The 17875-nt window shown below is 40.2% G+C and overlaps 1 protein-coding gene across 15 annotated transcripts in view; it reads right to left on the reverse strand.

Moving 5' to 3' along the window:
• Positions 1-17875, reverse strand: part of col7a1l (collagen type VII alpha 1-like) — a 428727-nt gene that overhangs the window by 193294 nt on the left and 217558 nt on the right. For 14 of the 15 annotated variants that reach the window (XR_011955318.1, XR_011955319.1, XR_011955320.1 and 11 more), the window contains 5 exons: positions 12055-12132; positions 5942-5992; positions 3309-3341; positions 3156-3215; positions 1464-1490 (listed from right to left, as the gene is read on the reverse strand). Coding sequence is in view for 12 of the 15 variants with exons in the window: in XM_072562892.1 (XP_072418993.1) it covers positions 1464-1490; positions 3156-3215; positions 3309-3341; positions 5942-5992; positions 12055-12132 (249 nt within the window). In the remaining 3 variants the exon portion in view is untranslated. The remainder of the gene's footprint in view (positions 1-1463; positions 1491-3155; positions 3216-3308; positions 3342-5941; positions 5993-12054; positions 12133-17875) is intronic. The other variant, XM_072562895.1, reaches the window with a different exon arrangement.

The raw sequence follows: 17875 nt of genomic DNA on the forward strand, positions 1-17875 counted from the left end.
TCCTCCACCGCCAAATCCAAGTCACCCAATGACTGGAGGAAGAGTGCCTCATCTTCCTCCTTGGGACTCTTCAACCACATGGCATCAACATCAACTTCACTAGTTTCCTAATCTCCCCTCCCCCACCTCATCACTTACTGAACCCTCCAAATTGGCACTATCCTATCTGTCCATCTTCCTTCCCACCTATCCACTCCACCCTCCACTCAGACCTATCACAAACACCCTCCCAACTACAGCTACCTATTGCATTTCCAACTACTTTACCCTCACCCCCACTCTCCTATTTATCTCTCAGTCCCCTTTTCCATCTCACCCTCCCCCCCACATTCTTGATGTAGAGCCTATGCCCGAAACGTTGACCCTCCTTCTCTTCGGATATAGCCTGATCTGCTGTGCTTTTCCAGTGCCACACTTTTCAACTCAAATGTAAATTCTAAACTCAACTGGCACAAATCTGGGGATGGAGAAGGGTGGACAGGGTGGGTCAATGGCTTTCAGAACTTGGACAGCAAGACAAGCAAGAGTACTGAGTATAGTGTGGCTGAGGTGTTGGTTTATAATCTCTTTGATGAGTTGAAGCTTGTGGAGGATAATGCTGGAGACAGCCAACAGAATATTAAATTAAGTCAAGTCAAATCTTAATACTCTCGACCCAACAGAATGATAGAGACAGCAACAAATTATGGACAATATTACAGAAGTGGAAGAAAACAATTCTGAAAATGTAACAAATCTGAGGAGGAAGCTGAGTCCAGGATGGAGTAGGACACTAAGTTCAGTACCCTGAAACCCAGTTGTTATAATGTTCCTGAAAAAAACTGAAGAAAATGGTGTCAACTTTTCCAACATTCAACTAGAAGACGCTTGAGAGTATGGTAATAAATATAGGAGCAATGGAAGAGGCAATGCTTGCAAGGTTTCTGAGTAATCGTGGATAAGGACATCTTACTGGCAGTATTTATTCAGGCTTTTAAAGGAATGGTCCCACACAAATGACATGCAAAAAGGATCTTGCCTAAATATGAATTAGAAAGCAGCAACTAATCATAGGAAGCCATTCCTTGTGTTGGGGACTAATGATTAGTAGAATTCTTTAGGACCTGCTCACTCAGAATTTTCTCTTTGTGATCCTAATTAATAACTTGCATTAAATTATTCTGAGTTGAATCTGTAAATTTATGGATGTCACTTTGTCAAACCAGTTGGTCCCTCAGATACAGCACAAAACAAAAATGGACATCTTGTGCTTATAATTGAGAACTACAATATTTCAGGGAAAGTGCAGCTTCAGGCCACCTACATTGCTAACAATGTTCGTGGAAACAGGGTGAGAGGAGATTCATGAGGAGGATAAACGTCAGCAAGAACCAGTTGAATGTTTCCAATCTCCTGATAGCTGTTCAAAATGTCAGCATTTTATTTGAGGAGAAACATTTCCCATCACTTTTTTTCCGACATACCTTATGGCCTGGTTCACCTTTTTCACCCTGGAAGGAAACATCAATACTGGATAAAGCAATTGCATCACAAACCAAAACCAACCTCCTGAAAGTTGTTCAAAACGTCTGCATTTTTTTTGAGGAGAAATATTTCTCTTCATTTTAAAACATTTTTCCCACACACCATATGCCCTGTTTCATCTTTTTCACCCTGGAAGGAAACACCAGTAGATTAGATTGGATTAGATTAGATTACTTACAGTGTGGAAACAGGCCCTTCGGCCCAACAAGTCCACACCGCCCCGCCGAAGCGTAACCCACCCATACCCCTACATCTACATCTACCCCTTACCTAACACTACGGGCAATTTAGCATGGTCAATTCACCTGACCTGCACATCTTTGGAGTGTGGGAGGAAACCGGAGCACCCGGAGGAAACCCATGCAGACACGGGGAGAACGTGCAAACTCCACACAGTCAGTCGCCTGAGGCGGGAATTGAACCCGGGTCTCTGGCGCTGTGAGGCAGCAGTGCTAACCACTGTGCCACCGTGCCGCCCAGTACTACAGTGTCTATCCCATATCATATTCTAATGCATCAATCATATTAGCACAGCATTGTCATCCTAGTTACTGTTTCTTACATTATAACAACTAACAAATTTCAATGGCTGTAAATCATTTGAGATGTTTTTAAATTGTGAAAGGCACTCCAGAATTTATTTTATTTTCCATTTTACATTCAAAGCTTCATAGAACTTTTAAAGGCAGATCCAGGAACCATGAACATATTAGATTCGCTGTGCACAGAACATAGTAGAAATAAATAGGGTGGTGAAAATAATATTCCTGTTTTTAAACTATCACTTTAAATGGAGGAAATATTGGGTGTGAACATTATTAGAGCACAATTCTCACAACTTGCTTTCCTCATTACTTTGCTGGGACAGTTAAACATACAGTCATATTCAATGACATGAATATTTGGGCCATATTGTTTTGTAAAAATACCTAAATCATAGCAATTTTTTTGTATCTGAAATATTGTAATATGATTACCTCTAATACCAAGTAAACAATGCCAGTGTCCAAACAAATCATAATGTTAATTTGTACATATGGGTCCAATTTCCACAAACCGTTTTCAAGGGAATCAGTCAAGATTAAAGCAATTAAACTAATGGTATTTCATATTATGTGTTATTTTTAAAAAAGAAGAGTAGCTAGGAGACAGATCGGCCATAACCTAAATAAATAGTGAAATACACTATAAAGATTGAATAGTTTATTCCTATTTCTACAACACTCAAAGTAGGAAACTTACAAATTGTACATATGTTCAGGTGAATTTCTGACCAAGTGTTGACTGACATTCTTGATAGGGTGGAGGTGAAGTGGACTGTATGTGGTGGGTGGAGAGGACAGGGCATGGTAATAAGGTGAATAACTTCATGAGTTAAATAGGCACAAAGATATCCATGTCTGACAATAGGCAAACTCAATCAACAGTTGTGGTATTCTTAGTAATCTCATACCTGAGTCAAGCAGATAGATGTATACTGGCATAATATTGATCATTGTCCAGGCAGCCTAACTCATATCCAAATCTAGTGGACTTGCCACTCAGGATCAGGTAACTTTGAATGTCCAGGAGATAAAACCATCTTCGTTGGACCAGAAACAGGAATTTTGACATTTTTAAAAAAAAATTACCTTTTGACCTTTTTGCTGTGATAATTCCAGTGCAGGAGTAACAATCTTCATTGCTTTATTCTGTTAAATGAAATAAGAATTCACAACTCAGGCATATTTTAATAAAATACTTGATACAATTGAAGAGCAAACATTTTAATGGAAACAATTTACCTTCTCTGTTTTCAACCTTCTGCGACTAGAATCCTGAGGAAGGAATGAACCAAAAATAAATTTGATATTTTGATAGTAGTTGATAGTACTTCAATGCATAGTTTTCTCAGAATGTGATGAAATTTTATTTATGTAAGAATGAAGTGATCATTCACAAATGTGGAGAACTGAGATAGCATATAAATTTCAGGCTTCATTAGACCATTCAGCTTTGCCCTCTCTTTCTCTGTAACCTCTTCCAGTCTTTCAACATTCTGAGATCTTGGTGTTGTTCCAATTTTAGCCTCTTATAGATCTTCAATTTTAACCCTGCAACATTAGCATCCTTATCATTAGCATTCTATGTACCAAGGTCTGGAACTACCTCAGTAAATCTCAACATCTCTCTTGCAGCTTCTCTCTTTTAAGGTGGTCTTCAAACCTCTCTCTTTAACAGAGCTTTATGCCAGCTGGTGTCAAATATAATTCTTTGGATTTTTATTGTGTTAAAGGTGCCACATAAGTGCAAGTTGCTGTTGCATACGCGCACTTCCTTGAGTATTGCTAATAAAAAAAGTCAGAGCTTTTTGTCTTGCACTCATCAGGATAATTCACAAGAATACCAATTCAAGGCAAAGAGGCGATAGATAGATGTTTGATAGGTAATGGATTGAATGATTATGGAAAACAGGCAGATAAGTAGAGTTGAGGCTAAGTTGAGATTAACGATGATTATATTACAAGCAGAACAGGCTCCAGGCCAAATTCCAGCTCTTCCCTTCTTATGGAAGTTCTGACTGGTTGGCAAGCGATGATCTTGTCCCACCACCAAGTGTATGAATCAATATTCATTGATCTAATGAACTCAGCAACCTATGCAGTTGAGCTCATTTTTAATGATGGCACATATGCCTAAGTAGGTAGTGTTAACATAGGATTCTGTTAGGCACAGCTCTCACAAAAAGTTTCACTGGAATCCATGGTGATTGTATCTTTGATAGAATTGTACCTAATATTGGGACCCTTGTATAATTCTGAAATGTAGAGGATACCTTTGCTATATTTGAATCCACATTGGAACGCGATTTAGCGGGCTCCATCGTGCACGAAAATTCACTGTAGGAATGGAATATTCAATGAACTCCTTTTCCTCAATATGCCAGTTGAAAAACAGGCAGTGGGTCTTAATTACTGTCTACTACAAATTTACCTTCATTGTTCAGTAGAGACATATTAACCAATCGAAATCTGCACCCCCATTCTAAAGACTTAACATTAATGTAGGTTTGTTCCATACATTTGATCTTTTGCTATAAATTCTGTGTCCTATGATCCTGCCCCACTAGCTACCTGATGAAGGAGCAGTGCTCTGAAAGCTTGTACTTCTAATTAAACCTGCTGGACTATTACCTGGTGTTGTGTGATTTTTAACAGTACAGACATTGGCATTGCTACAGTTCTATGCACTTTAAAACTGGCCTTATTGGGATACCTCATAAATGGGGTTTGAGCCATTTTTCTTACCTTGCAAACATAATGCTGAAATCAGGCATGTCAAAGCCATTCTGCGAGATATTGGCAACCCTGACCAGATAATTCCTTGTTATATATTGTGCAAAAACATGGAAGACCTTGAGGTTCTTGGTCCTGAAAGGATATCCAGTCTACCTCAGATTACTTTGGAAAGGTGGAGAATTTCAAGTATTTAAGCAACAGCAGCAACAAAAGTGGTATTATCCACAAACAGGATGCTGTTGTCAAACCAAAAACACATTTTGCCTATCACAAAAATGTGTAAAGTGGTATATGAATTTCAGTGCTGGTGTGACACCACTTAAGTAGATTATACATGCTAAAAAAACTGGCTGTTAATATCAAAGAGCATATCCCTTTGGTGTCTCAAAGCAAGTAAGGTACTAACTATAGCAAAGACCCTGCACCTGCAAAACCCATAATTTCCAACTTCAAATGTGAATCTGCAATTGGATTATATTTGCTGAATAATCCTTAATGCCTAATGAATTATGCTGACAATCAATTGAGAGTTGTTGGTCAGACTCACAGTATGGCATACTTTTGTGTATTGAAAGCTACATGTTTAACATGCAGGGTATTTTGCATTTGCAGACAGTAACAATATGTGCATGCACTACATCATTCTCCATGGCAATGCCTCAATGAATCACAATCCATCTGTCAACCAATCAGTACTCTCCTCTTGCAGCTGAAATATTGTTTTATCCCTTGAATTGGTATTCTTACAAATTATCTTGATACAAACAAGGTGGAAATACTGTAGGTATTTTTTTCAGCAATACTCAAGTGCCACACTACAAAACAACTATTCCAATATCCATTACTGAGCAGGTAGGATCAATTGCAAATATGTGGATTTGGTACTTACTTTATCCAGTTCAGAATGATAAACAATTGAGTGAAACTTGCAGGGATTGAAACTCAAAACAGAATGCCTCTCTGTAACATCAATCAACTTACCATGCACAAAACAAAAACATTCTTGCTCACAGTTGTTACAAAGGTGATTTTGGCTTTAAAATTGAATTTAGTGGCTTTAAAGTTGAATTATCGGCTGGTTTATTATGGATGACTTACATGCACAACCTCCCTTGTAATAAAAGACTGTAACTTCTTACCACCAGTCTCTTCTTTACTTCTCTCATTCCTGCAGCACCCGGTAGACGGATCTGCAACCAAATATTATGGATTTAAAAATAAGCATATGTTAAATAGAGCAGAAAAGCTGTGGTGTTGAAGAATTGTTCAATTAAATACATCTTAAATAAGAAGTGTTCATTTCTGGAAAGCTTCTCTTAAAAATCACTTAAAACCTAGGTCCTATGCCTATATTTAGAAGTTCTTAGTTAAAAATCACACAATACCAGGTATAGTCCAACAGGTTTATTTGGAAGTACAAGCTTTCGGAGTGCTGCACCTTCGTCAGGTAGCTAGTAGGGCAGGATCATAGGACACTGAATTTATAGTAAAAGATCAAAGTGTCATTCAAATTATCCGATATATTGAAGAAACCTAGATTGTTGTTAAGTCTTTAATCACTTAAAATGGGTTGCAGGTTTCAATTCATTAACATGTAAATGCAAGAACTTCTTTCAAGAGATATTCCCAAGATAATTTAAGGTTTTATAAAAAAAATGACATCTCAGCGCAGACAACACATTAAAGGTGTGAGGTTAGAATCTGTCTGCATTCCAACCTTAAGTCAGGCTGATTCTATTTCCAAAGTAGGAATTTATAAAATGTCATATGGACTGATGGCACAGGGCCTCCAACAAACATTATACACCAGATATATTGATGACATTTTCTTCCTCTGGACCCATAGTGAGGAGTTACTGAAACAACTACACAGTGATATCAACAGTTTTCATCTCACAATCTGATTTACCATGGACTACTCTTTAGTATCAGTCTCGTTCTTGAATACACGTGTCTAGCTTCCACCCTAACATATTAAAACAGCCACCCCCTTCGGACAAGCTCTACGCACACGCAGGATCTCTTCACATCAGGAGGAATGCAGTGGACGCCTGAAAGTGCTGACGAACACCCTCATAAGAACAGGAAACAATACTCAAGTCATCGATCGCCAGTTCCGATGTGGCAAAGCGAGAAACTGTAATGACCTCCTCAGGAAGCAGCCATGGGATACGATTGATAGGGTATACTTTATTGTCTGGTACTTTGTGGGAGCGGAGTGAAGTGGGAGTTGACACAGGGCATGCTGACACTGGGCACACAGACACAAGATGGCCACTGAGCCATAAGTTGGTCACTTAGCACACAAGATGGCCGCTGAGCTGTTACATGGAAAAATACAGTGAGGCATACACAGATACTGCTTGAGGCCACAGGATACCAGAACAACAGACATAGAACATAGATAATTAGTTTAAGGCGGGTGGGGGAGAAAATACACATCAGGAACATTTACTGTCCACCGAAGTGTTTGAGTCCAGCCACCACCTTCAATACAATCGTTAACTACCTGAGACTGCATGTATACAAGTGTTAATACCTTAGATTTGCACTAATGGAAAATGATCTTCCTTCTCAAGAAGAACGATCACAATCAATTACTGCAGCAATGGACTTCTGCTGTAGCTGCTTAAACTAACAATGATTCTGTAACATTCCCCTGAAACTAACAATGACTCTGTAATGTTTTCTGTAAACACACCATGCTGTACAAAGAAAGATTTGATATCTGGACCATTATACCATGAAATGTATAAAATATTGTGACATGCGATCCGAGTGTGAGAGAAGGCTCGCAGCTGACAGCCATACTGCTGGATATCTCTCTCTCTCCGGAACTCTCCTTTCTCTGTACAATAAACTCTGTCATTGAATCCCGATTCTGACTCTGAGACTGGTGATTTTCTCCATAACAGGAGAAAATATACTATGTTCTTCACAGCCTGCAAAACATTATCAATGAAGATGAGAACCTCACCAAGATCATCCCTTCGCCTCCACTTCTCACCTTTAAACAACTGCTAGACCTTAAACAGACCATTGTTTGCAGCAAATTGCCCTGCCTTCACAACAACATTGACCATTACACCATCCAACCCTGTTGTGGCAACCACTGCAAGACGTGTCAGTCTCGACATGGAAACTACCATTACATGTGGGGACAGCAGCCACCATGTGCACAGCAGATACTCATGTGACTCGGCCAATGTTGTCTATCTCATATGCTGTAGGCAAGAATGCTCCGAGGCATGGTACATTGGCAAGACCAAGCAGATGCTACGACAATGGATGAATGGGCACCATGCAACAATTGCCAGACAGGAGTGTTCCCTCCAGTCAAGGAACACTTCGGCAGTCAAGGAACACTTCGGCAGTCGAGGACATTCAGCCTTGGATCTTTGGTTGACCGTTCTCCAAGGCAGACTTCGGGGTACGCAACACAGAGTCACTGATCAGAGGCTATAGCCAAGTTTGGTACCCATTAGGATAGCCTCAACTGGGGTCTTGGGTTTATGTCACACTACAGGTGACCCCACTACACTCTACACACACAGACACACAATCATATATACACATACACACACACCCTCACTCATGCGAACACCCTCTTACAGGCATATACTCCACATCACACTCGCTCACACACTCTATCAAGATTGCACGCACGCACACACACACACACATTCTGTCTCCCTCTCTCCCCCAAATACACACACCCTCACTCCTTCACATTCACACACACAAATATAAGTCTATGGGGTAAATTTGCAGATACACTAGATTACAGTCCCTACAGTGTGGAAACAGGCCCTTCAGCCCAACAAATCCACACCAACCCTCCGAAGAGTAACCCACCCAGATCCATTTCCCTCTGACTAATGCACCTAACGCAATGGGCAATTTACTATGGCCAATCAACCTGACCTGCACATCTTTGGACTGTGATAGGAAACCCTCACAGACTCGGAGAATGTGCAAACCCCACACAGACAGTCGCCCGAGGCTGGAATCGAACCCAGGACCCTGGCGTTGTGAGGCTGCAGTGCTAACCACTGAGCCACTTTGCCGTCCATTCTATTTTGTTCAAAAACTATACAACCTGTAGGCAGTCAGTCCATGTGACATTTTATTAATTTCTACAGCAATTTAGATTTGTTCAATCCATTGCATCAGTTGTATGATTTTTTTACAATAACTTATGTGTCCTATGACCCTGCTCCACTAGCTATCTGATGAAAGAGCAGTGTTATGAAAGCTTGTACTTCCAAATAAACCTGTTGGACTATTAACTGGTGTTGTCTGATTTTTAACTTTGTCCGCCCCAGTCCAAAACTGGCACCTACACACCATAGAATTACTAGACATCCTGTTTGAGATGTTTATCTCAAGAAATTGAATAATTTGTATTATGTATAAACCTTTTAGACTTTTATCTCTGTATTCTTGTATGGGGAATGACAGAATGCTAGAGCACTTAAGGAAGCCATTCAGCCAATTGTACTTGTTTCAGCTCTGTAAAATATCGACTAAATTATGTAGTTCTCCATCTCTGCCTTTTCCCATGAGTCCTACAAAAAGTTCTCCTTCTAGAATTTATTCATTTCCCTTTTGAATGGTTTGTTGAAACGGCCTCCGTTACCCTTTCTAACAGTGCATTGCAGATCATAACAACTTGCTTAGTTAAAAAAAGTTCTCATTTCACATTCTCATCTCACACCAATGCTTAATGAAGTATGGCAAGTGGTTGCAATAGAAAGGTAGGGGAGTGTTTCATATGTCTATATCCCTATCAGGGAACCACAGTGATGAGACTATAGAATCATAGAGTCATGGAGATGTACAGCATGGAATCAGACCTTTCGGTCCAATCCGTCCATGCCGACCAGATATCCCAACCCAATCTAGTCCCACCTGCCAGCACCCGGCCCATATCCCTCCAAACCCTTCCTATTCATATACCCATTCAAATGCCTCTTAAATGTTGCAATTGTACCAGCCTCCACCACATCCTCTGGCAGCTCATTCCATAGACGTACCACCCCCTGCGTGAAACAGTTGCCTCTTAGGTCTCTTTTATATCTTTCCCCTCTCACCCTAAACCTATGCCCTCTAGTTCTGGACTCCCTGACCCCAGGGAAAAGACTTTGTCTATTTATCCTATCCATGCCCCTCATAATTTTGTAAACCTCTATAAGGTCACCCCTCAGCCTCCGACGCTCCAGGGAAAACAGGCCCAGCCTGTTCAGCCTGGCCCTGTAGATCAGATCCTCCAACCCTGGCAACATCCTTGTAAGTCTTTTCTGAACCCTTTCAAGCTTCACAACATCTTTCTAATAGGAAGGAGACCAGAATTGCACGCAATATTCCAACAGTGGCCTAACCAATGTCCTGTACAGCCGCAACATGACCTCCCAACTCCTGTACTCAATACTCTGACCAATAAAGGAAAGCATACCAAACGCCTTCTTCACTATCCTATCGACCTGCGACTCCACTTTCAAGGAACTATGAACCTGCACTCCAAGGTTTCTTTGTTCAGCAACACTCCCTAGGACCGTACCATTAAGTGTGTAAGTCCTGCTAAGATTTGCTTTCCCAAAATGCAGCACCTCACATTTATCTGAATTAAACTCCATCTGCCACTTCTCAGCTCATTGGCCCATCTGGTCCAGATCCTTTTGTAACCTGAGGTAACCCTCTTCGCTGTCCACTACAATTTTGGTGTCATCTGCAAACTTACTAACTGTACCTCTTATGCTCGCATCCAAATCATTTATGTAAATGACAAAAAGTAGAGGGCCCAGCACCGATCCTTGTGGCACTCCACTGGTCACAGGCCTCCAGTCTGAAAAACAACCCTCCACCACACCCTCTGTCTTCTATCTTTGAGCCAGTTCTGTATCCAAATGGCTAGTTCTCCCTGTATTCCATAAGATCTAACCTTGCTAATCAGTCTCCCATGGGGAACCTTGTCACACACCTTACTGAAGTCCATATAGATCACATCCACCACTCTGCCCTCATCAATCTTCTTTGTTACTTCTTCAAAAAAACTCAATCAAGTTTGTGAGACATGATTTCCCATGCACAAAGCCATGTTGACTATCCCAAATCAGAGCTGAAAATGTGTTGCTGGAAAAGCGCAGCAGGTCAGGCAGCATCCAAGGAACAGGAGAATCGACGTTTCGGGCATAAGCCCTTCTTCAGGAATGAGGAAAGTGTGTCCAGCAGGCTAAGATAAAAGGTAGGGAGGACGGACTTGGGGGAGGAGCATTGGAAATGCGATAGGTGGAAGGAGGTCAAGGTGAGGGTGATAGGCCAGAGTGTGGTGGGGGCGGAAAGGTCAGGAAGAAGATTGCAGGTTAGGAAGGCGGTGCTGAATTCGAGGAATTTGACTGAGACAAGCTGGGGGGAGGGGAAATGAGGAATCTAGAGAAATCTGAGTTCATCCCTTGTGGTTGGAGGGTTCCTAGGCGGAAGATGAGGCGCTCTTCCTCCAACCTTTTTCTATCCCAAATCAGTCCTTGCCTTTCCAAATACATGTACATCCTGTCCCTCAGGATTCCCTCCAACAACTTGCCCACCACCGAGGTCAGGCTCACCGGTCTATAGTTCCCTGGCTTGTCTTTACCGCCCTTCTTAAACAGTGGCACATTCGAAATGACTTTCTGACATTTTCATTATGCACTCCAGTTAAATTATAATTTCTGTAGAAGTGCTTTAATTCTTAATAAACAATTTCAGATGAATTTGTTGTATGATACTGGTTATATAGCAACATGAATAGGTCACTTCGCGTTTTGAATCTCTTCTGCCATGAAGTGGGATTGTGGTTGACCTGTGTTTTTACTCCACCTATTTGTATTAATCTGCACCCTTTCATGCCATGGCAGAGCAAAATCTATCAATCTAAACTTTACGATTATTGCAGATATTAGTGTTGCCATTTTTCATAGTTACATAGAAGTAGAATATATAATATCTGCAATCCAATTGTGGGTCAGAAATGTATGTTACCAATTTGCAAATGATCAAAGGCAACTTTCCATCGAATCTCACTAATTTTATTTAACCTACTGTTATTGACTGCGTAGTAGGTGGAGGAGCTCACAATTTCAAACTTAATGTCTACAACGTTTTTTCTGATATTTTTTTCAAGAAAGAATGCCTTTGCTTATAATGTTTTAAACCAGGATAAAAGCCCACAAGCTGATGTTGGAAAATTATATATAGGCAATACAAAGTGACCTACCTGCTCCTTCTGCCATGAATCCATTCTTCGCACTCTGACTAAAGGCTTCCCTGAATTCTCTGAGAGATTTTGTTTCAACTGTTTCAAAAGATGAGAGTTTGTGATAAAACAGTACAAGGTAAGTGTTGTTTCGTACATTTGTGCTTTAAAGAATACTATGGAATTTTATCTGGCTATCTCTCTGATGCATATCACAACTTCCACCTTGGAACATACAGTATGTTGTATAAATGCAAATTGTACTTCTGTTGTCTTGATCCATAGAACTTGCTTAACTTGAGAGTGGGATAAAACCAGTGAATGCCTGGAATCTAGTAATCCAACCAAAGACACGTGGATATTTAATGTGACTACTTCTCTATAGAAGATCTACATGCATTCAAAAATATGAGTGTGCCATAATGATTATCGAAATTTCATGTATTTGTTAATTGTTAAAAATGCGCCTCAACATTGTCTCTCAGTTCTAGATTAGCAGACCTACAGCGAAATGTGATTTTTCTCCACTATATTCACAAGTGTAATGGACCAGGCAAGACCCCCTCAAAACATTTTAAGAAGGTAGCCCAGAAGATACATAGAACATAGAACATTACAGCGCAGTACAGGCCCTTCGGCCCTCGATGTTGCACCGATCAAAGCACCCCTAACCTACACTAAGCCACTATCCTGCATATACCTATCCAATGCCCGCTTAAATACCCATAAAGAGGGAGAGTCCACTACTGCTACTGGCAGGGCATTCCATGAACTTACGACTCACTGAGTGAAGAACCTACCCCTAACATCAGTCCTATATCTACCCCCCCTTAATTTAAAGCTATGCCCCCTTGTAATAGCTGACTCCATACGTGGAAAAAGGTTCTCACTGTCAACCCGATCTAACCCCCTAGTCATCTTGTACACCTCTATCAAATCACCCCTAAACCTTCTTTTCTCCAATGAAAACAACCCCAAGTGCCTCAGCCTTTCCTCATAGGATTTTCCTACCATACCAGGCAACATCCTGGTAAACTTCCTCTGCACCCGTTCCAGTGCCTCCACATCCTTCCTATAGTATGGCGACCAAAACTGCACACAATATTCCAGATGCGGCCGCACCAGAGTCTTATACAACTGCAGCATGACCTCAGGACTCCGGAACTCAATTCCTCTACCAATAAAAGCCAGTACGTCATATGCCTTCTTCACTGCACTATTTACCTGGGTGGCAACTTTCAGAGATCTGTGTACATGGACACCAAGATCCCTCTGCTCTTCCACACTACCAAGTAGTCTACCATTAGCCCAGTAATCCATCTTTTTATTACTCTTACCAAAGTGAATCACTTCACACTTAGCTACATTGAACTCCATTTGCCACCTTTCTGCCCAGCTCTGCAGCTTATCTATATCCCGCTGTAACCTGCCATATCCTTCCTCACTGTCTACAACTCCTCCGACTTTCGTATCATCCGCAAACTTGCTCACCCAACCTTCTAACCCTTCCTCCAGGTCATTTATAAAAATGACAAACAGCAATGGTCCCAAAACAGATCCTTGCGGAACACCGCTAGTGACGGCACTCCAAGATGAACCTTTGCCATCAACTACTACCCTCTGTCTTCTTCCAGAGAGCCAATTCCTAATCCAAACCTCCAACTCACCTTCAATGCCATATCTCTGTATTTTCTGCAGTAGCCTACCATGGGGGACCTTATCAAACGCCTTACTAAAATCCATATATACCACATCTACCGCTTTCCCCTCATCTACCTCCTTAGTCACCTTCTCAAAGAATTCAATAAGGTTTGTGAGGCACGACCTGCCCTTCACAAAACCATGCTGACTATCCTTGATCACATCACTCTTATCCAGATGTGCATAAATCCTATCCCTTACAATTCTCTCTAAGACTTTGCCCACAACAGAAGTGAGACTCACTGGCCTATAGTTACTAGGATTATCCCTACTCCCCTTCTTGAACAAGGGAACCACGTTTGCTAGCCTCCAGTCCTCTGGCACTACTCCTGTCGACAAAGAGGACACAAAAATCAAGGCCAATGGCTCTGCAATCTCCTCCCTTGCTTCCCAGAGAATCCTAGGATAAATACCATCAGGCCCAGGGGACTTATCTATTTTCACCCTTGCCAGAATTTCCAACACCTCTTCTCTACATATCTCAAAGCCATCCATTCTACTTATTCGTGCCTCAGTATTTATATCGACAACAATGTCCTGTTCCTGAGTGAATACTGACGAAAAGTATTCATTCAGCGCCTCCCCAATCTCTTCAGCCTCCACACGCAACTTCCCATTACTATCCTTGATTGGACCTATTCCTTCCCTAGTCATTCTTTTATTCCTAACATACCTATAGAAAGCCTTAGGGTTTTCCCTAATCCTACCAACTAAGGACCTTTCATGTCCCCTCCTTGCTGCTCTTAGCTCTCTCTTCAGGTCCTTCCGGGCTACCTTAGAACTCTCAATTGCCCCTATTGAACCTTCACGCCTCATCTTTACAAAGGCCGCCCTCTTCCGTTTAACAAGGGATTCCAACTCCTTATTAAACCACGGCTCCCTCACACCTTTTCTAGTTGTTTTAAGATGAATATTCCAGGAGTGATGTAGCTGGTCAAACCACTCAGTTTTAAACAAATCAGAAGTTATTTGCACACGAGCAAAAGAAAACTGAATTTAGAATAACATAACTATTTGAAAACCCAACCAGCACGAAACTGTAACTTAACAAAGGACTAATCTAATTTCCTGGAACATCCCATAAACACACCCTTTGGTGAAAAAAAGTAAATTCAAACACAGGTTCTTAAAGGAGGGAGATGTCAGAGAGAGAGAGACGATCACCATAGAGCTGTTTTTTGGTCACCAGCTAAAAAATTCTCAGAGCTAGAAAAAACTCTGAACTAGACGAACTGGCCTGTCCTCTTTCATTGTACAAACGTTTTAAAATAAAAAAGCTGTTGACTTAGGCAGCGCCTGTTAGGCATTATTAAAGTAGCCAGTTCAGACATTTCAGCACCTCTGCCTTTACCATCCTGCTTGACAAAAACAGAATAACCTTGTTAAAGGAGCAGCAGCGTCAAACAAACCATCCTATATTCTCTGAATAAAATCGTCACTTAGGACAAATTGAATTCAGATTATAATAAGATCTGCACGTGGTTCCACCAGGAACTGCATTAAGATTTCCCATATATTAAATAGAGAAAGGACATTCATTTCATCAACTGGGACTGGACTTCAAGTACCATAAGATATAAACTCAATAGTACTGTGAGTTCCAAAGCTAGTACTGTTGCCCTACCACTGATCAAATCTTTCCACCAGTGAATTCTTGTGCTTAAAATAGACCCAGTCAAAAGCAGATTTGCATTTCCTTGTGGCCATCTGTATCATATCCTCACCCAAGGAAGCTATATACCACAGAGAGACTTCAGGTTGGTTTCTGGGGCATAACATGGGAGAAATGAAATTCCAAAAAAGAACACATCTATTTGATTTGTTGATCCCACATATTTGGATATATCAAGTACAATTAAGTAAGTAAGAAGGAAATATCTAATCTTTATCAGAAAGGGCTAAAAATAAATGAAGGGAAGTAGCAAAATATTTTACAATTATAAAACTCAAGGCAAGGTGCTGTAAAGACATATATTCAGGATGGATAATAGTAAATTTCAGGAGGATAGTGAGAATAAAATTAAGGAAATGAGCAGGCAAAGGGAATTGATGAGCATAAAAGGCTGGAGATTGAGATTTTTATGCATGGTTGTAGAACAGATTGAAAATAAAGTCTGGGCACTGGAAGCATTATTTCGAAGAGAAGGCCACTTAGTTTCTGCTGGGGAGAGACTGGTACTTAACTATTCCAGGCAATAATATTCTCAAAGACAGGGTTGTAGAAATGAGATAAATTGTTGCTTAATTAAACAAGGATAGTATTACAGACATAGGAAGGAAACTTGAATCTGGCTACGTTAAGAAATGAAAGAAATAGTTAATCTGAGTTAATAATTAACCATTAGGAGTATATTTTGGATCAACTAGGTAATAAGGAGGAAATGATGAATTTATTGGCAATTTAGAGTTGTTGGTGATGAGGTCACCTATCTGAGGAAATACCAAGGTAGATCAATAAAAGACAGTTGGGAAATATGAACATTTTAGGTTATACAATTGATAATGAAATAGATAAAGTCATCAGAGAGTCCAAGACACAGACTGGAAATGAGTAAATTTGAATTGGATGAAAAGGAGATCTAGTTCAAAATAATGGGTTAGAAAACTCACAGATGAAACAGTGGACCAGGAGTGTGAAATGTAAAAACACAAGATGGGTAAGAAAAATGTTAAATACAGTCAGACCAAATTACAAGGCAGAAGGAGCTAATATTTCATTAGCTACTGCCTATGCTGAGTTTCAGCTATGAATGCTGCCATTTCTTCAAACGGAATCACTGTGGGAATCATAACCTCAACCTGACATACAATTGACATGAGTACGCACTTTCATTGGTTATAACTTCTTGATTTAGTAGAACAGTGGCCTACTCTGGGGTTCATACTATGATTTATGCTTGGACCTCAAAGATAAGAAACTTAAAATGCCTTCAATGTAAGGTGAAATGATTTCCTTTGAGCTACTTGAGAGACTTTTTAAGTGTGTACAAGAAATTGTTTGGTCCCAATTAGAATATTGGATACAGTTTTGATTATCCTTTTATTGGAAATATATTGGATTAATGCAAAGTGTATAGAGAGGATTCACTAAATGTCAACAGAAACTAAAAGTTATAGTTGTAAAGATGGACACAAATTTTTTATTTTCTCCATTGGATCTATGAAATTTATGAGAATCTATAAGATCTGGTCGAGCTTTTGAAATGAAGGAACATTCTTATTATTTGGTGAAGAGGTAACAAGGAACAAAGACTTAACTCATTATCAAGATTCAAATAACAACTTCACATGTCAGAAGAGATTTTCTTCAAATAGATAACTAGAATGCTTAATTACAGTAAGTAATTATTTTGAGAGTGTCTATAACATGTTTGAAAGAATTTGGATAATTTTTTTGAAAATGTGTAACTTAAAATGAAAGGAAAAGGGCAAGGAAATGCAATTAGAATTGACAATTACATCTGAAGCAGTATCAAAACAAATTTGATGGGTCAAATGTCCTTTCTGCGATAATAACTATGAATTTAATTGTCTTTTGCCTCATTTGCTTTCTGTCCTGAAGGCAGTGGCTTGTGTTGTACCACAGATCCAAGGGTATTTCCAGTCTACTTTGTGTCTCAACGGAGTTGCAGTTTTCATCCTCAGTTAAGATTTAAGTATGTTGTTTGACTACATGAGGCTTTCCAAATCTACAGGATTTCCCTGACTCTTCAAGAATGACAATTTAATCTCCATGACACTGTGGTGAGTAAAGTGAGGGAAAAGTCAAGGAGACTTTGTTCCAATGCTTTTAAAAATTATTTGAATACCGTAACTTATTAGCTTAAAAGGTCTTTTGCAGATGGAGTGAAATGTTGTTGGGCCAAAAGTCTAATCAGGTAATTAAGAGTTGGTTTCCTGTTCAGTTGTTTTGGAAAGACAGTGGGCTGCAGGATGGACCTGTTGTGCCATGTGGTGAGGGGCATGTGATGCAATTTCTAGGAATATACCCAATCAGGATTTGCGACTCTAAATGATTCAGTCAGGCAGGGTTTTACTTCAGATTCTACTTCACATTTGCAAATATATTATAGCAGGATGGCTGAGTAGTGACAAGGATTGGGAACATTTGCTGCTTTTCCTTCACAGGTATATGGAAGCC

Source organism: Chiloscyllium punctatum, chromosome 44 (genome assembly GCF_047496795.1).
Source record: "Chiloscyllium punctatum isolate Juve2018m chromosome 44, sChiPun1.3, whole genome shotgun sequence".
NCBI classification, from domain to species: Eukaryota; Metazoa; Chordata; class Chondrichthyes; order Orectolobiformes; family Hemiscylliidae; genus Chiloscyllium; species Chiloscyllium punctatum.